At 52.2% G+C, this 16,772-nt stretch overlaps 3 protein-coding genes across 3 annotated transcripts in view; 2 read left to right on the top strand and 1 right to left on the bottom strand.

The window, feature by feature from the left end:
• Positions 1-396: 396 nt before the first annotated feature.
• On the top strand, positions 397-3,304 carry LOC104123985 (disintegrin and metalloproteinase domain-containing protein 9-like). The gene has a single exon (XM_035891517.1). It carries the CDS (start codon positions 397-399, stop codon positions 2,686-2,688), a length of 2,292 nt encoding a protein of 763 aa, XP_035747410.1. The 3' UTR covers positions 2,689-3,304.
• A 196-nt stretch (positions 3,305-3,500) lies between these two features.
• On the top strand, positions 3,501-7,072 carry LOC104123974 (disintegrin and metalloproteinase domain-containing protein 20-like). The gene has a single exon (XM_009636279.2). The coding sequence runs from the start codon at positions 4,141-4,143 to the stop codon at positions 6,907-6,909; it is 2,769 nt and encodes a 922-aa protein (XP_009634574.2). The 5' UTR covers positions 3,501-4,140; the 3' UTR covers positions 6,910-7,072.
• Positions 7,073-7,703: 631 nt separating this feature from the next.
• The window catches only part of TMEM116 (transmembrane protein 116), a 13,365-nt gene continuing 4,296 nt past the window's right edge, over positions 7,704-16,772 (bottom strand). Inside the window, exons 4-11 of the mRNA XM_035891684.1 lie at positions 15,880-16,011; positions 11,792-11,896; positions 10,233-10,282; positions 9,714-9,797; positions 9,492-9,630; positions 8,849-8,993; positions 8,661-8,734; positions 7,704-8,125 (exon numbers count right to left, since the gene is read on the bottom strand). Of these exons, the coding sequence (XP_035747577.1) occupies positions 7,925-8,125; positions 8,661-8,734; positions 8,849-8,993; positions 9,492-9,630; positions 9,714-9,797; positions 10,233-10,282; positions 11,792-11,896; positions 15,880-16,011 (930 nt within the window). The 3' untranslated portion in view covers positions 7,704-7,924. The remainder of the gene's footprint in view (positions 8,126-8,660; positions 8,735-8,848; positions 8,994-9,491; positions 9,631-9,713; positions 9,798-10,232; positions 10,283-11,791; positions 11,897-15,879; positions 16,012-16,772) is intronic.

The following is a 16,772-nucleotide window of genomic DNA, read 5'->3' as shown; positions in this document are numbered from 1 at the left end:
TGGAATGTTTGCGTTCAAAGCGGGGCCGGAGAAACGGTCACCCCTCGGACCCTTCCGTTCCAGCCCCAAGAGCAGCTCCCCCACGGCTTCCCACCCTGTGCCAGGGCTTCCCTGGTGCTGCTTTGCTCCGTTGGCTGGCAGGCTGGCTGGCCCCCCCTGTGTGCCCAACCTCCCTGGTGGTCAGGTAGCCGAGGAAGAGCTAAGAAACGGCACGTTGGGTGAAGGGAGCAGGAGGCTTGAGCCTGGCTGCAGGCTGAGCGCGGAGAAGAGGCCAGACCCTGAGGGACCGTGTCCTGGTGGTGAGAAGGGACCTTTGCTGCTGAGTTAAAGGCTGCTTTTCTGATGTCTCATCGTCCGCATTTTCCTCCGTCTCCTCCAGCCGGGGAGGCAGTGACCATGGCTCCAAGCTGCACGCAGCCAAGGTGCGACCCGAGGGGCAGAGGGGTTCTCCTCCTCGGACTGGGCCTCTCCTTCCTCCTCCGGGGGCTCCTGCTGCCCTGCGCAGACAGCAGCCCCCAGCCCTCTTGGGGCTACACAGCCTACGAGATAGTCATTCCAAGGAAACTCGGCCCCAAGGCAGGGAAGGCCAGCCAGGACGAAGTGTCCTATATCATCAGCATTCAGGGGGTAAATTACACGATTCACCTCAGGCAGAAAGACTTTGTACTAAAAAACTTCCCCGTATTCACTCGTGACTCCCGAGGGGAAGTCGTGGTCGAGCAGTCCCACGTGCCCGCAGGTTGCTATTACCATGGCTACGTGGAAGGCATCCCCGATTCCGCGGTGACGCTGACTACCTGCTCCGGGCTCAGAGGACTGCTGCAGGTTGGAAACTCAAGCTACAGCATCGAGCCCCTGGCAGCTTCCTCCATGGCTGAGCATCTTCTGTTGCAGAGGGAGGAGGCGGTTCCGGGAACAGTGATGTACAAAACGCCCGACGCAGACGGACCATTTCCAGCTCCTGGTACGGCAACAGGGCAGTTCCAGCCCCGGGGGCACACGCGGTATTTGGAGCTCCTTGTCATGGTGGACAAGGAAGGGTTTGACGCCTTTGGCAGAAGTATAACTAATGTGACACTGGAAGTCATTGAAATAATCAATCTGGTGGATGGGCTGTTTTATTCTTTCCGCCTTCGTGTTCTGATAACTGCGCTAGAGGTTTGGGTGGAGAAGAACCCTATCAGTGTTACCAAAAACATAACCAAGGTCCTCCACAGCTTTAACCTTTGGCAGAAGCAGCAAAGCCTTACCTATGCCGTGCATGACGTGGGGTGTCTGTTTGCCTCCATGGACTTTGATCACGATACGAGAGCGTCGCACGTGGGTGGCAAATCCAACTTCGCCAGCGCATGCGATAGAAAACGCGCCTCTGCTGTTGTAGCGTTTGCGAAACAGCCTTACATGGACACTGCAGTCCATGTCGCTCGCGTGTTGGGGTATGTCCTTGGCATGGAGCACGATGACAGATCCTGCAGATGTGGAAACACCTCCAAATGCATCATGAGCGCGCACGGCACAGTGAACTATCAGTTCAGCAACTGCAGCAAAAAGCACTATTTTGATTTTATTGCATCAGGGCAAGGATTCTGCCTTAATAACGCCCCAGAACCGGTCAGTGCATTTGCACTGCAGCGCTGCGGGAACGGCGTCCTGGAGGTTGGGGAGGAGTGCGACTGTGGCTCCGACACGCAGTGTAAATTGGACCTTTGTTGTGACAATACCTGTCAAAAAAAAGAAGGAGCCATTTGCACTTCTGGAGGCTGCTGTAAGAATTGCAAGCCTCTTCCAGAAGGAGAAGTGTGTAGGGAGAGTGCAGGTCCGTGTGACCTGCCCGAGTATTGCAACGGGACATCCGAGCATTGCCCAGCAGATGTGGCCAAGCAAGATGGGACTGTGTGTGCTGAGGACGGGTACTGTTACTCAGGCAAATGCCAATCTCACACGTTGCAGTGTATGAGACTCTTTGGCAAGGAAGCAAAACCTGCTCCACTACCATGTTTCCAGGAGGTGAACACGAAAGGGGATCGGTTTGGCAATTGCTGGGGAGACGGGGCAGACATCAGCTTTCAGAAATGTAAGCCAGAAAATGTCCTGTGTGGGAGGGTGCAGTGTACAAACGTTAGACGTCTACCTCGGCTGGCGGATCACACAACCGTCATTCAGACCCCGGTGGGCGATACCTGGTGTTGGGGCACAGACTACCACCTGGGCGTGGACGTTCTGGATGCTGGAGTCGTTAAGGATGGCACGCGGTGCGGTGAGAAGAAAATCTGCATTAATCGGACCTGTGTCCCTGAGGAGAAGTCCTTGGTATCCCGCTGTTCCGCCGAGAGAACGTGCAGAGGAAACGGCGTCTGCAACACCAGAGGGAACTGCCACTGTGCCGACGGCTGGGCGCCTCCCTACTGCCAGTTTTTTGGCTTTGGAGGAAGCGTTGATAGCGGGCCTGCACCGGTCACTAAAAAGGGGCTTTTTAGGTTCATCGTTGGGATTGCCATAATAACTGTTGCTCTTCTGGCACTCGCAGCACTCGTCATTGCGCACGTGAGAAAGCTCAGAGTAACCCAAGCATTGAACAGACTCGTTGGATGCCTTTGGGCAAGGCATTGGGCTCCCAAGGAGGATGCGAAGGACCAGGGGGTAGAAGGTGGCTCAAAACCAGCTGAGAATCAAAACTCCCCTGTGTAGGATGTGGTGCAGCAGCAGCGGAAAGCTGGACTCAGTCGGTCTCTAGATTCAAACTCCAGCTGTGGTGGACTCGTTTAAAATTCATCTAGATGCAAGGGTAGCGTTAGAGGACCTAGTTTTTATTCTGTAGATTAGCAAAATGAAATTGTTTCGCTTGACCTCACTCTGGAGGAGAAAAGAAAAGTCATTGACAAAAATGACAGGAGCACTCCAGTTAATTCAAAATCCGCCTGCTGGTTTACGCTGACAGACACAGACTGAGCAAGGAGGCTCCCGGGGCGGCCGAGGCAGAGCCTTTCGGGAGGCAACAGCAACGTCATCTCTCAGCCCAGAGCATGGGGGTCTGCAGCAGCGAGGACCCCTCTCCACTAAACACACAGTCCCCAAAGGACACCTGCAAAGAAACTTCTGGGTTCCTCTGCTACGGCTCAGAGGAAGGGGTTCAAACTGTCCGTATGGCTGTATAGGACTCTGTCTCCACACCCTACAACCACCTCCTCCAGAGCTGGGGTCCCAGGGGGTGCCCATCCTGGGCGTACCGAGCACCTCCTCTGCAGCACTGCAGCCCGGAAACGAACACAAGCTGCTGAAACCATCAGGTGGTGTTAAACGGGAGGCAAGAAGAGGGGAAAAAAGGGCTCCAAGGCTTAATTACAGGAGAAAAAGATGTGGAATGTATCTGAAAGGAAATAAAGACAAGGGGAGAAAAAAAAAAGTCATTGCTGCTCATGTCAGTGGGCTCTGTGGAAAGCACGAAGCCGGCAGGATCATTTGGACCGGAGCGTGCAGGCTTTGAGCAGTTAAAGAAACTGTTGGCAGCATCTGGTCCCTGCCAGGCTGAGCTGACAAAAAAGCCGGGCTGCTGCGGAGGTGTCAGTGCAAGCTGGGAGCAGCGTGGAAGCAGAACGGGGATGGTGCAAAAAAAAAAAAAATAATAATCCAAACCCAAAAAACCAAACCCCATTGCTTCAGCACATCCTGAAAAAGCAGATGGATGCTGGGGAGCAGGAGCGCTTCCTGCTGGAAAAGGGAATTTACCACCCGGAATGGGCTGCTGCTCACCTCCAGGTAGACCTGGTTAATGGTAAGTTGAGAGCTGCAGACTGTGCTGCCCGCCAGCGCTCACGCGTACGTACAAAATGTGGTTTTGTTTCCAACAAGCCGTGCCTGACACCCAGCAGGCACAGGCCGGGCGTGCGGGCGCAACCGGCGATCGATGAGTGCCCTGGGGTGGTGGTTACAGCAGGAGTCTCCATAGAGCCTCAGTAGTACAGGCATTAATTTATAGATAACTAAATATACATGTATTGGAGCTGCACGCTCCGAAAAATTTTACTGATGGGGTGTGTGACTAAGAAAAATGTCTGGAGCCCACTGGCTTACAGCCTGGCAAAGGAGGTGAGGTGGTGGCCAAGGGACATCAACATTCGCAGTGGTAATTTGCTGTGAGGAATGTTAGTGTGGTTAATTCTCAAATTTACGATCTTTGGGCAGGGGTTCCCCGCCCCGGAGGGTGGTGAGGACGCATCTCACCGAGCGGCTCTGAAGATCAGCCACAGCTCCCTGGCCATGACAGCCATTCCATGGTGCCCTGGTGAGGGAAGCATGGTGGGGATGGGGGCTCTTCAGCCCTGTCACCTCACGGGAGCACCCACGGCCCCCATGCCATGGCCTCGCTCCACCTCGGGCTCATGTTGCAGCCGGCTGGCAGCATGGCGGCTGGGAGAGACGGCAGCGCTTCCAGAACCTTCCCGGGGGGCACTGAGGGGAAGAGCCACCCCTCAGGGCAGCAGGATGGCACGCACCTTCCTCAGGTCCCGTGCCAGCCCTGAGGCAATAACTCTGGCACGGCCACTGCCTGAGCGCCTCCAGGGAGAGACGGCCAAGATGTCTGTGCAAGGGGCGGCAGGACCAGCCCTGAGGTGTCTTACCGCCATTTTGAAGGCGTTGGTGATGAGGTGGCTCCAGGCACATCATGGCGGACGGGGAAAAGCACTGCTCCTCAGGCTGGGGGTCTGGGCAGTGTTGGTGGTATATCTCCTCCCTGGGGCAGGCGGCCATAGTCCACCACCAGGCTATGCTGTCCATGAGATAGTCCGGCCGAGGAAACTGGCCCCCAGGGTGGGAAAAGCCGCAGGGGGAGAGGTGTCCTATGTCCTCAGGGTGGAGGGGGAGAACCGCATCGTTCACCTCACACAGAAAAGAAGACTTCTGGTGAAAAACCTGCCGGTCATCACGTACAGCCCCAGGGGGATGAGGGTGATGGAGCAGCCCCACGTCCCCGAGGAGTGCTTCTACCAGGGCTATGTGGAGGGCAGCCCTGGCTCCCTCGCCACGCTGAGCACCTGCTCGGGTCTAAGGGGGCAGCTGGAAATCGGGAACCGGAGCTATAGCATCGAACCTGTGCCGGGGTCCCTCACCTTCCAGCACCTTCTCTATCGGCGAGAGAAGACTCAGAACAAGCCCTTGAGGTGTGGATTGACGGATGAGGTGATCCAAAACGACCCGGGTGGGATGGGAGCTAAAACAGCCTTAGGAAGGCATGACTTGTCTCAGAGACTGAAGCACACCATGTATGTTGAGGTATTTGTTGTGGTGGACCGCTATCTCTTTTCCTTCCAAGGCAGCAATGAGACCTCCGTGATGTTTCTGGTTACAGATACGATCAATTTATCTGAAACATACTACTATCCGCTGAAGATCCGCATCTGCCTGATCGGGCTGGAGATCTGGACGCACAGCAACTTCATCAAGTACAGCCAGGATATAGAAGAAGTTCTTAAAAATTTTAACGACTGGGGAAATAGGAACCTTTCTCAGAGGATGAAATATGACATCGCACATTTGTTTACTTACATGGACTTCGGACTAATCGTTGGGCTGGCGTACGTAGGTAGCATCTGCCACCCCGGTTATCAATCAGGTGTTGTCTCACATATCCGGAGAGATTTCATAACCTTTTCAATTATTTTTACTCATGAGCTGGGTCACAACCTGGGGATGGAGCACGACAAAAAGGAGTGTGTGTGTGGAGAGGCCACCAAGTGCTACATGACCGGAGACTCGCTCGATGGCGCCAAGGCCTTCAGCAACTGCAGCCAGCAGAGCTACTTAGACCTGATCCACCGAGGCGATGGCGACTGCTTGCGCAACATCCCAGAGCCCCACAGACTCTTCCATTTTAAGCACTGTGGCAACAAGGTGATCGATGAAGGAGAGCAGTGTGACTGCGGGAGGCTGCAGGACTGCCGAGGCAATCCCTGCTGTCACCAAGACTGCAGGCTGAAGCCAGGGGCCGTCTGCTCCGTTGGGCAATGCTGTCAGAAATGCCGCTTTCGTGCTGCAGGACACAAGTGCAGGTCGGAGGCGGATGAGTGCGACTTGCCTGAATATTGCAACGGGACTTCTGCGTGGTGCCCAGAGGATTTGCACGTGCACGACGGGACACCATGCAGTGACGATGGCTACTGCTACCGCGGGAAATGTGCAACCTATGACAACCTGTGCCGAAAAGTCTTTGGGAAGGAAGCTCGGGGTGCTCCAGAAAGTTGCTTCAAAGAGCAGAACATAAAAGGGGATCGATTTGGCAACTGTGGCGGCGACGGGACCAAAGTTGCTTTTGTGGGATGTAAACCCCAAAATGCTCTGTGTGGAAGGCTGCAGTGTGCCAACGTGAAGAGGATACCAGTGCTGAAGGGGTCTGAAACCATCATTCAGATGCCAGGGCCTGATGACTGGTGCTGGGGCATAGCCTACCACGCCAGCATCGATACACCTGATATTGGAGGAGGGCTTGATGGCACCCGATGTGGGCCAAAAAAGATCTGTATTAACAGGACTTGCACAGATGCCACGGTCAGGACCAAGTGCAATGGGAAGGTTTTGTGTGGGGGGAAAGGGGTTTGCAACAACCTCGAACACTGCCACTGCCAAGCTGGCTGGGCTCCTCCGGACTGCCAGTTCCACGGCCTGGGAGGGAGCGTCGACAGCGGCCCTCCCCCGCCTCTCACGGTATCCATGGTGGAGGTTGTCCAAAATAAAGTGTTTGGTAAGGTAATTGGGATGACAGTTCTCATTGCCCTCCTGCTGATTGCTCTCCTCGCTGCTGTAACCAAATACAGAAAGGCAATAGCTGCGGTTTTCTGTATAAGTTTAGCCACAGAGAGAAGTGAGAGTCCTACAGATGAGGAGCAGGGTATGGAAGAAGAGGAGTATGTTTAAAAAAAAAACCATGAAAGCAGAGGGAAACCCACCAGCTGAGGTTGGGGAAGGACTGCAGGCCCTGTGGGTACACGCTTGAAGCTGGCCTGCTAGTCTCAGATTTTGGACAAGGTGATTCACACAATGTGATGGTGTAAACTCTACGAAAATTAACTACACAAAACTTGAGTATTCCCTCTTCTTGTATTACCTACTCTGTAAATAATTTTTGGTTGGACCCCAAAAGTGAAGCTGTTGGAAAATAAAGAGTGTAAAAGTTAGAGAGTTGTTTGCCACGCAGCTGAAGCCCAGTTTTCTTTTCCATAGAATGGTGGCACTTAGCAAATAATTCACTTGAGCATCCAGAAGACTATAGACAGATTCCTGCGAAGTCCTGCTCACCTAGCTCAGGAGAGATGATCCACCGGGTCACAGCACAGCAGCTCCTTTTTCTGAGTATTGTAGCTGAGCAGGAGTTGGCCCGAAGAACAGAAGGGCAAAAAGTCACGGCACAGAAGTGAACGCTCATTTTTTTTTTATGCTACTTGGTAATTTTTTGTTCCTTGCAGTTGGGTGTTAGTGGGCTACATGTTCCTATTTTTATAGTGAATTAAAAGTCGGAGATTGAAAAATATTTACATTTGCTTTACTGTTAATTTGTAATGGCAAATACTTAGAGAAGTAAAATATCCTTTGACCACCTATCCTCAAAGGAGCTGCACCAGATCTCTGAGCTGTTACATGTAATTCGCTGCATTTCTAGAGATATTTCCATCAGGAGAAAGTCTGTACCAGAGATTTACCACGTTTAAAGGATCCATTTACAATCCATACAAACCTGTAAAATAAATAACTATCTTCACTGAAAGTCTCAGTCTCTGACAGCTCTGCTCAGGCTCCTCCGGCACTACAGCTAACTTCGCTGCTGGCAAGAGAGTTCGCAGCAGACAGCCCCATACCAGGTCTGGCTGACATTGCTAAAACATGACGAGGTCTCGTTAGGATGCTGCTCGTTCTCCTTCGACGCAGGGATTCATCAGAGCAGGGTGGACGTGGAGCCCTCTACGTCCGGCGGGCCGGTGGGGAGTGTGCTGGCGTAGAACTTCTTCTGGGAGCGCAAGAGAGGAGTCTGAGTGTCAACGTCCCGGCAGGCGTTGCGTTTGAGGGAGAGGAAGACGTGCTGTGTCCAGCCGTACACGATGCAGTTCAGAAGCCCCTGGGAAGCTGCTGTCAGAGCCTGGGACAGACCACGGGGGAGATGAGGGCTCTCGTGTCGGCCAGCACTGCACAGCACCCCGCAGCTCTCTACCAGCCGGTCAAACCCGGCACGTTACGCCCAGCCTCCCACCTCCAGCATGGTTTTATCCATCTGCATCCCCAGGCGATAGAGGAATCTCATAGTTATTTTAATAATCTTTGCTAAATGCTGCCTCAGGCACATCAAGCAGCTGGACAAGTGTCATGGAGGAATTGAATTTGGACTTTCACAGAAAGGGAGCAAACTATCGACTTTCTGGGGATCCCTTCTAGTCCTATTTTCAATAATTTCCACGGTGCTGTAATTTTGGTTACTGAGACCTTTTCAAGCCTGGGAAAAACATAAACCAACTAACAAAGATCTTTGCCAACCAAAAGCATAAATGAGCCAGATTTAGGATCTTTGTGGCTAAAAACATGCTTTGTCTAGCAGAGATTAGAAACAGGCAAACGCTCATTTTTCTGTTCAAGCAGAGAAGGCAAAAACGTAGGAGGTTGCAGAGGGAGCCATTTACCTGTAGAATGAGAAGAGCCATGTAGATTTTGCTGTTTGTGGACACTGTCAGCTTCAGTATCCCAAGGAGGACAGCTGTGGAAAGGGATGGAGAAGAGGGTATTGCTTTAACCCCACCTCTTCAGAGTTTCATTGCCAGGCACTAGGTCCTAGGAGAACGTTGTGAAAATAACTCAGCTCTCTGCTAACCTGGGGCCCAGCAGCAGAAGAATGCGATGGGGTAAAAAATCACACGTTGTTCTACCATCTTGATCATGGCCCACTGCTGATCCCCCAGGAATCCTGTGGAGTTTACAAACCTTTTGTACAAACCTCGGGCTTGACTGAGTATAACCTAAAAAAGAACAAGCATACATCATCGTTTGTTCTTTGTGCACGTGCTCTGGTCTGGCTCGTTCATCTAGGACAGAGTATCCCGTTTCAATCTATCAAACCTTTTCAGGCCACGGCGTACTCCCAGGGGGAGAGCGGTGCCTTTGTACGTGACCTCTTCTGAACTGAAGACTCTGAATTGATTTGGGCTCTTGTTGACCCATGCAGTGGGTGATCTCTGCTGCCACCGTCTCAGCCTTCTCTGCCTGCTAAATCCTTTTTGGGATGGGCTGCCAGAACGCAGGTGGATTTATATGGTGGCACAATAATATTTTCTCTCCCCTACCACCCCTTCCAAAAGGGAAGCAGCACCACACGGTTCTTCCCCTGACATTGCCTGGCCCCTGACATTGCCTGCCTGGTACCATCCAAGCAAAGATGCAAAGATGAAAAAGGGAAAAATCTTCTCACACTGATCATCCAGGTGCAACGGCTAGCGTGCAAGGACTACGCTTCTTACCAGAATGGCTATGAAGCTGATCAGGAAGGAAATGAGGAAGACCCCAATGCCATAGAAATGCATCGCACGGCAAACAGAGCCACTCAGGGTTTGCGGCTCGGTGGCGGGCATGGCTATTTCCGTGTGCATCAGGAGACATCTGTGGGGAGAAAGGGAAGGGCCTGAGCCCCTGCCATGACGTGTAAGCAGCGGGGCGGTTTCAGAGAGACGCGTGAAGCTTACCCATGCTTCTGGCTGAAGTTCTGGTAGCAACTACTGCTGTTGCCCAGGCAAAACACAGGCACCATGAGAAGGAAAGGGATCAGGCTAAGAGGAGAAAAGACAACGGCACCATTAGTTATTGCACTGCACTGCTCCTATCCCCAACCAAACACTACTTGTTTTTTCTCCTGTCACTACAGAGGACTTAAAAATTGGTTTTATTGACACTGCTCTGGAAGAGTATTTTACCAGCTTTACTAACTTCTGCACTTCCATTCACGCAGGCAAGACATTGGCAAAGGGAACGCTTTCTGGAAAACTACACATAGTTAACAGAGTTAGAGCTAACTTGGTTGGAGAAAGGCCCTTCCATCCAGAGCCTCTGGCTCCGAGTTTGCTCGGTCACTCTGCTGCTCCCGAAGAGCTACCTGGCAAACACAGCGGTTCGGAAAATTGGCTTCAGAGTAAGTGGGAAGCAGAGATCAGCACGCTACAGTTTACCAAACCCGCCTAATTCTGCCAGAGAGAATGAAATCCTACCTGGATGAGATCGTAGCTATTCGGCCGATGCAACTTGCGTAATCTACAACCTGCAAAGTCCAAAAAGCTTAATGAAACGATCGTTTCTGTACAGCCACTGGTTCACAGGAACCCGCTCCCAGGGAGCACTTCAGCAGCTGAGGGTTCTTCAAATGCTGACTAATCCCCAGACCCAGCACAAATGTTTGTTGCCACTTTGCACTGAATCAACACCGCAGAGTTCAGTCTGTGCTGATTTGCAGCAGAAACAACCCATGCTTCCACCTGCTAACTGGCCTGTTCTCCTTCCAGACTAGAGGATTTGAGAAGGGAACTTGGAGCGGGACAAGGAGCAGACACTCGATGAGCTCTCTTGGTGTAACCTGCTCATTTTTTTGTACTGTTCATTCACTTAACCTGACCCTGTTCCTCAGAAACTTTGTGTTCTGATGAAGAAACGCAGGCAATTTGGAGTGTCCTGATCTCTGCTCGCCCGAAAATGTGCTTTGGCAGCTGGCACCCACACACCAGCTACAACACTGCGACATGGGCGCAGTGGGGAGCTTAGGGTAGGTGCTGTGCTTTGAATGGGGTCCAGCAAGGAGGAACCCAGTCCTACAGCTGGATCCAAACCCTGTGGACAAAAGCAATTTAAATAGAGACTGATCTGCCCAGCCTGCTGCTCCCAAACCGACACATGGAATATCTGGGACACAAAGTTTGCCGTGCACAGTAAATGTCCGGGGAAGAAAAAGGAAACGGGGCTGATGGGTTCTGTGGGAAGAGCTGGAATGTGTCGTCTTGCAGTGATACATCAGGAGCAACAGAGCGGTTACAGCGGTGATGGTGCCTCGCTGTTTAGCCAGGTGTGAGGAATGAAACAACGGCAAGGAGAGATTTTGGTCACGCGGTGTGTGAAGTGTTTGTTCAGCCTGCAACGCAGAGAGTATTTTTCTGAGTACTATGTCCTTATTCCTGGGTTCCCAGCGATTACACCGGTTCCCCAAAGGGCTTTTGTAAAGGCCAGCGATGATGAAGCAAGGACTGGCCACTGTTGACAGAACCAACTGGTCCTTTAATCACTATCTTGCTTCCGTCACACATCCTAGCTTAAATTCTTACTGACGCTCTCGAACACTGTACGACACGTGGGAAGGACAGAAATTGTCAGTTCTCAGTTCCAGGCTGTCCAGGCACTCCCTGCTTTCCTGTCCCCTCTGGCATGCACTGGCAGAAGGCAGTGACAGCCGCAAACCAGTTACCCGGCTGGTGCAAACTGCTGTTCTTCCAACTGCAGAACTTCACCGATACCCAGTCCTGAGCTTTCCCTGCTCCGAGATGTACACTGCGCCCTTGGCCTCTGCCTGCTTTGGCCTGGCAAGCCTAATCTTTCACTGCGATCCTACAGCAGACCTGGCCATAATTCTGCTGACCTCAGCGGGTCAATGCCAATTCACACAGCCATGGAGCAGAAGGGCCTTCAAAGTTCTTGTGGTGAGATAAGCTGTTACGTGTGCACCTCCTAAACCCCACGGTGACACCTCGGTACCCAACAGTTGTTGCACGTCAGTCCTACTCACCTGGGGGGGCACCCTGTGAAGGTTCTGGCTGTATTTCATCTTTAGGTCCATGTAGAGATGCCAGGTGTAGTTGACAGTGTATAGAAAAGAGGCCACGTAGAATATCTGAGAAATACAAACAGTATTTCAGTCCTATAATAACAGTTTCTGTAGCACTTCTAGTTCTTCGCTGATGAACCCAAAGCCCATGGGCCAGAGGCAGGATGCTAAACAGCGCCGTGGGCTGCCAAAGGCGAGGGTCCCTGCACAGCCCCTGTGCTCGTGTCTACGGGGTTGCAGTGGGACACCAACTGGGAAGAGCCAGGTAGAGGAGGGGTTCCCACCTTAGACCAAAGACAGCTTCACTTTGGCCCGAAACCAGGGACAGGAGAACTCATGACAGCATGGCTGTCTTAAAAACACAAATCTTTATGACTTGGCTCATTTTTTTGGCCCAAATCCTGGCAACAAAGGGTTCGGAAGCACTTTGACCCTCTCTAGCCTACATCCATTAGGAAACACAACACAGATGCGGCGCTTAGATTTGCTGCTCACATAATGAACTCACTACGCAGTGAATTGACGGAAACAGAAAACAATAGTACAGTTAGAGAGGACATTGGGGGCAGAGAATATCTGCCCTAAGCCTGAGCTACCATCCCAAGAGCCCTTTTCTCTCCGTGGGAAAAAGGAGGAAAGAAAGGATACAGAACGCTGTTTCACACAGAGAGTTTCGCAGCCCTTGATTCCAGCTTCAGACGAGACCAAATATATAAAATGGCCTGCACAAACCCCCAAATCTTTCTTGCGTTTGTCGCTGAACCCATGGTTGCTCCAGGCAGTCAAGTATAAACAGTGCTGCCTAATCGCGCTATATATATGCGCATGCCATGGGTGTTACAGGAAACACATGCTGCAGCGGCAAAGAGGAAGGGCTGGACAAGTGAATTTTTTCTGTGGATTTGCTATCCTTTGCCAAAGAGGCAAGGAGCACAGGTTTGCCGCCCTGGTCTCATCTAAGTCCGGGAAAGTAACCACTAAATAAGCTTGGTCTCCTTCACTGAGGTTGCAAATGCTCTTGGCTGGCTCAAGAGGCTGAGTCCAAGGGGCTGCTGCATCACAGCAGGAACATTACAGTGACTTTCCAGCTCATTAGGCCAGGTTTAATGAGGGTTTGTTGCCCTTCTTCAATTTACTTCCAGGGAAGGTCATCAAAACACTCCACAAAGATCGTTCTCTTGCACTTCGAAATGCCTTCGAGAGGCTCACAAAATGTCAGCACTGCCTTCTTTTTTGGAAGAGGGAACCAAAAGCCACCTGTGAAGTTGCCAGGGGAAAGCAAAGGGAGTTCTGCTCTCTTGAGCCCTGGCTTCGGGGCTGTGGACAGCCCGGCAGTGCTCACCATGGGGAGGTAAAGCAGGGGCTGGGAGGCACGGGAGCCCCTCATTATAACACTTCTGTGGCTCCCCGTTGTGCTCGCCAGCATGAGCAGAGCCTGCCAGGACATTATTAGGCCACTGGAACTGAACTGGAAGAATGTGGGGGGAATTGTGCAATTATAACCACAATCTCTATTCTGGACTTTATTATTGTAACACAAAGGCAAGGCAGGGAGGAGGAGAGAACAAAGTCAAGGGACAGCAGAAGGGAGCAGTATTTACATTCAATATCAACCAAGAGCCTGGGGCTGAAACAGGGGAAGCCCAAGGAACAAAGCAATCCCCTCCTTTACAACACGGTATGGATGTTAGGGGAGTTCCATCCACTGCAACATCAGCCCTTGGTGATCAAGTGATGGTAAAGAGGCTGAACAGAGCAAAATATCGTCTTGCTCCTACGGCAATCCCTTGAGACAACCCCATCCCATGGACTGCGGTGTGAGTCTCTCCAAAGGCTGCCACCTGCAAACACCACTGCTGAGCAGTCCTGAGCCCGTCCTCACCCTCGTCCCTCAGTGCGTTTTACATCTGCCAGGTGTTTGTGTACAAAGAGGCCCCGTGCGTTTGTAAGACACCCAGGAACGCCGCCCTTGCGAGACGACTCCGCTCAGCACCAGCGGAACGGGGCCAGGAGACGTTTACTCGTTCCATTTGGTTACAGATCACTTAGGCTCTGTAGAAGCTGCTGGTTAAACCTGTTACTGGCTCCTACTTATGCACAAGGTGTTCCCACCACGCAAGGGCATTGCCGGGGTGTTTAGCGAAGAGGTGTCCTGCAACCGTGTCACATGCACCAGGCGGGCACGGTTGCTATGGCAAGTGCTCCGTTTGTTTTAATTTCTTCCAGAGCAAACAGCAGCGACAGCTCTTGCCAGATGCAAGCCGGCTCTGCCACCCTGGCAGTCCTCCTGCCGGGGCTGGTCTGCTGGTGGCACGCGGGAGAGAAGCTCGGTGACCCTGTGGCTGAGGTCGGGATGTGGCAGGCACCCTGCGCACCCCATGACAGCACCCTGACTGTCCCCTGTGGGGCTGAGGCAAAAGCAAGGCCTGTAAGGACTTGCTCAAGGCCAGCTCTGCCTACCCACGCTCCTTTCCCCACCTGAAGGTAAAGCTCCCACCGTGCCCCATCCCTTGCTGGTATCTCTGAGCAGCACGGCCCCAGGCTGGAAAAGCAAGGGCAGAAAAGAGCCAGAAATGCATGGGAGCGTAGCACGCTCTCAGCGCCTCTGCTGAGAAACGATGGCGTGTAGTCTACACCCAACCTACATCTCCTCTAGCAGTGCAGCCTGTCTTCTCCAGGCTGTAAAAAGATCACATGGGCATCAAGAACTGTCCCCCAGGCAAAGCTGCAAGGGAAACGGCTCAGAAACACCCTCAGTCCCATGTGCTCCTTCCACCTTCCGGCTGTGAAAAGCCTCTCTCAAGCTCCTCTCATTTTCCCCTCTACCATCATCTAAAAACCATCTTTGACGTTGTTCTGCATCATTCCCAAGTGGCCAAGTTACACACACGCCACTTTTTCCTCTCTCCAAGTGAACATATTGCGGTGCTTCCAGGGCGGCGCAGGGGAGCTGGAGAAGCCAGAGATGAGCCAGGAGCAGAACAGCTGCTCTCGCCACCGTGAGCATTACGGTTTTACCCACAGGAACAGCTGCTGAAACAACCCTGGGCCATGGGCACCCATCCCCAGGCACACGACAGCGAGAACACTTCCATTCCGCACACGCAGCTCCTTCCCTGCCCTCCGAGGTCCGTGGATTGCCGTTCCAGCTTCAGATGCTGCTGCTCAGCGAGGATGTTTCAGTTCCCATCTGTGGGTACCATCAGGCTCCCATCAGGGAGCTGCCCCAGCCCACATAACACATATCAAGGCTCCCGACAGCCACTTGCTCTTCCCAGCTGCGTTTTTGTGCGTCATTTAAAAGGAAACCTTAAGCCCAGAGATCACCGCTTGTGAACAACAGCTCTGGTGCAAGCTTGGCCGTACCCCACAGAGTTTTTCAAGACCAGTGATTTGCAAATCCTAACGCTGAAATGGGAACTTGGTGAGACAAAAGCAATCTGTCAGGAAAATGGTATTTCCCTCAGTCCACTCCAATTAGTCTCCAGCACACAGAATCAGCTGGAAAGCAGCCAAATGGCTGGGGCACAGGGCTGAGCACCCCCTGAGCATCTTTGGGATGGTTTGAGAGAGGATAGGGCCAGGTCAGCAAGAGCGGGGCTGCTTATATGAGTTATGTTGTAAGTCCGAGCTCAAGCGAATCGCAGAATGCGCCTGTTCCTGCCCAGGGTGGAGGAAGCACGAAGAGGAATAGAAAAGCTCCCGTGTGAGAGGCACAGAGATCATCGCCGGCACGGGTCCAACAGGAAATAGATTAAGACCCATCTACTCGCTTTACACAAGCAACCCAAACGTGGCAACCACAAAATCCCATGCTCTCTTTGCCTTCCTCATTGCCTCTCACAAACCAGAGGTACCTAAAACCAGGCATCGTTATCTCCGTTTTTCACACAAAGTGAAGAGATCTGATAAGTCAAGTTCACACAGGGAGTCTCTGCCAAAGCCGGTCTAGAAACAGTTCCCCATGGCCACGCTCTGATCACCAGCGAGGCTAATTACAACCAAGGGGGCACAATAAGAGCGTGAATGGTGATGCCAAGGCTACTCACTTGTCCTGTCGCTTGCAGGTTATAGCAGATGAGATCCTGCTTGGAGGTTGGCGTGCTGTAGAGAAGCGCCCCAGCGAGCCAGCACATGCCCAGGAATAGGTCGGAGAGGCTCAGGTAGAAAAGCGGACGAACCTGGGAAAAGTGAAGTTGGTCAGGAGGTCTGGGCGATGGTCACAACTCTCCCATGACCACCCACCGCAGCAGCTTTACTCCTCCTGTCTAGATAGGCTTTCGTCCTCCAGCTCTTCTGGGAGGGCAGCTCCCCTTGCGCACAAAAGCCACGCTGGTTCTTGCTCTCAGGAGCTGTTTCAATGCAGATCCCCCACTTAAGCACCCTCTCTGCCACTAGCAACCCCTGAGGATCCAAGGGCAACATCAACGCTTACAGAAAATACCTCAAAGGTCCAGAATGTTACAGTTTTGCAGAACAGGACAGGTCGGCAGGGAGAAGCGATGTTGTTTGTTAAATCAGCTGATAGAGAAATGAAACTTTTGGTAAAAACAAACCCTTCTTCAGGTCTGAAATAACTTGAAACAGACATTTTTCCCATGTGTTCCATGTCATTTCAGTTGGTGACCGAGGCTGAATCTATTTTACATGCCAGATCAATTTTCTAGCTAGCCTCTCCTCTGCACGCTGCATCTTGCTGGAACAGAGTCACGTCTCCTCTAATGGCCGTTTCCAGCCCAATTCCAGTTTGCATGCACTGGCCGAAAGGACTGCAAACCCTGTAAGAAAACATTGGTGCAAAATTCTGGCCAACGTTTTTGTTGTTAGCGTGAGAGCAGACACTCGGGAAAAGCAGCCTAATTATCTAGACTCTTAATTGCAGTCTTTGGTCGCTAATTTTCAGCATCCTGGAGAGAAAATGATGGCATTTTTTTTTCCCTAC

Source organism: Egretta garzetta, unplaced genomic scaffold, assembly GCF_000687185.1.
Source record: "Egretta garzetta isolate BGI_Z169 unplaced genomic scaffold, ASM68718v1 scaffold330, whole genome shotgun sequence".
Taxonomy (NCBI): Eukaryota; Metazoa; Chordata; class Aves; order Pelecaniformes; family Ardeidae; genus Egretta; species Egretta garzetta.
The sequence above is the reverse complement of the archived record's forward strand: the minus strand, read 5'-3'. Positions and strand labels throughout refer to the sequence as shown.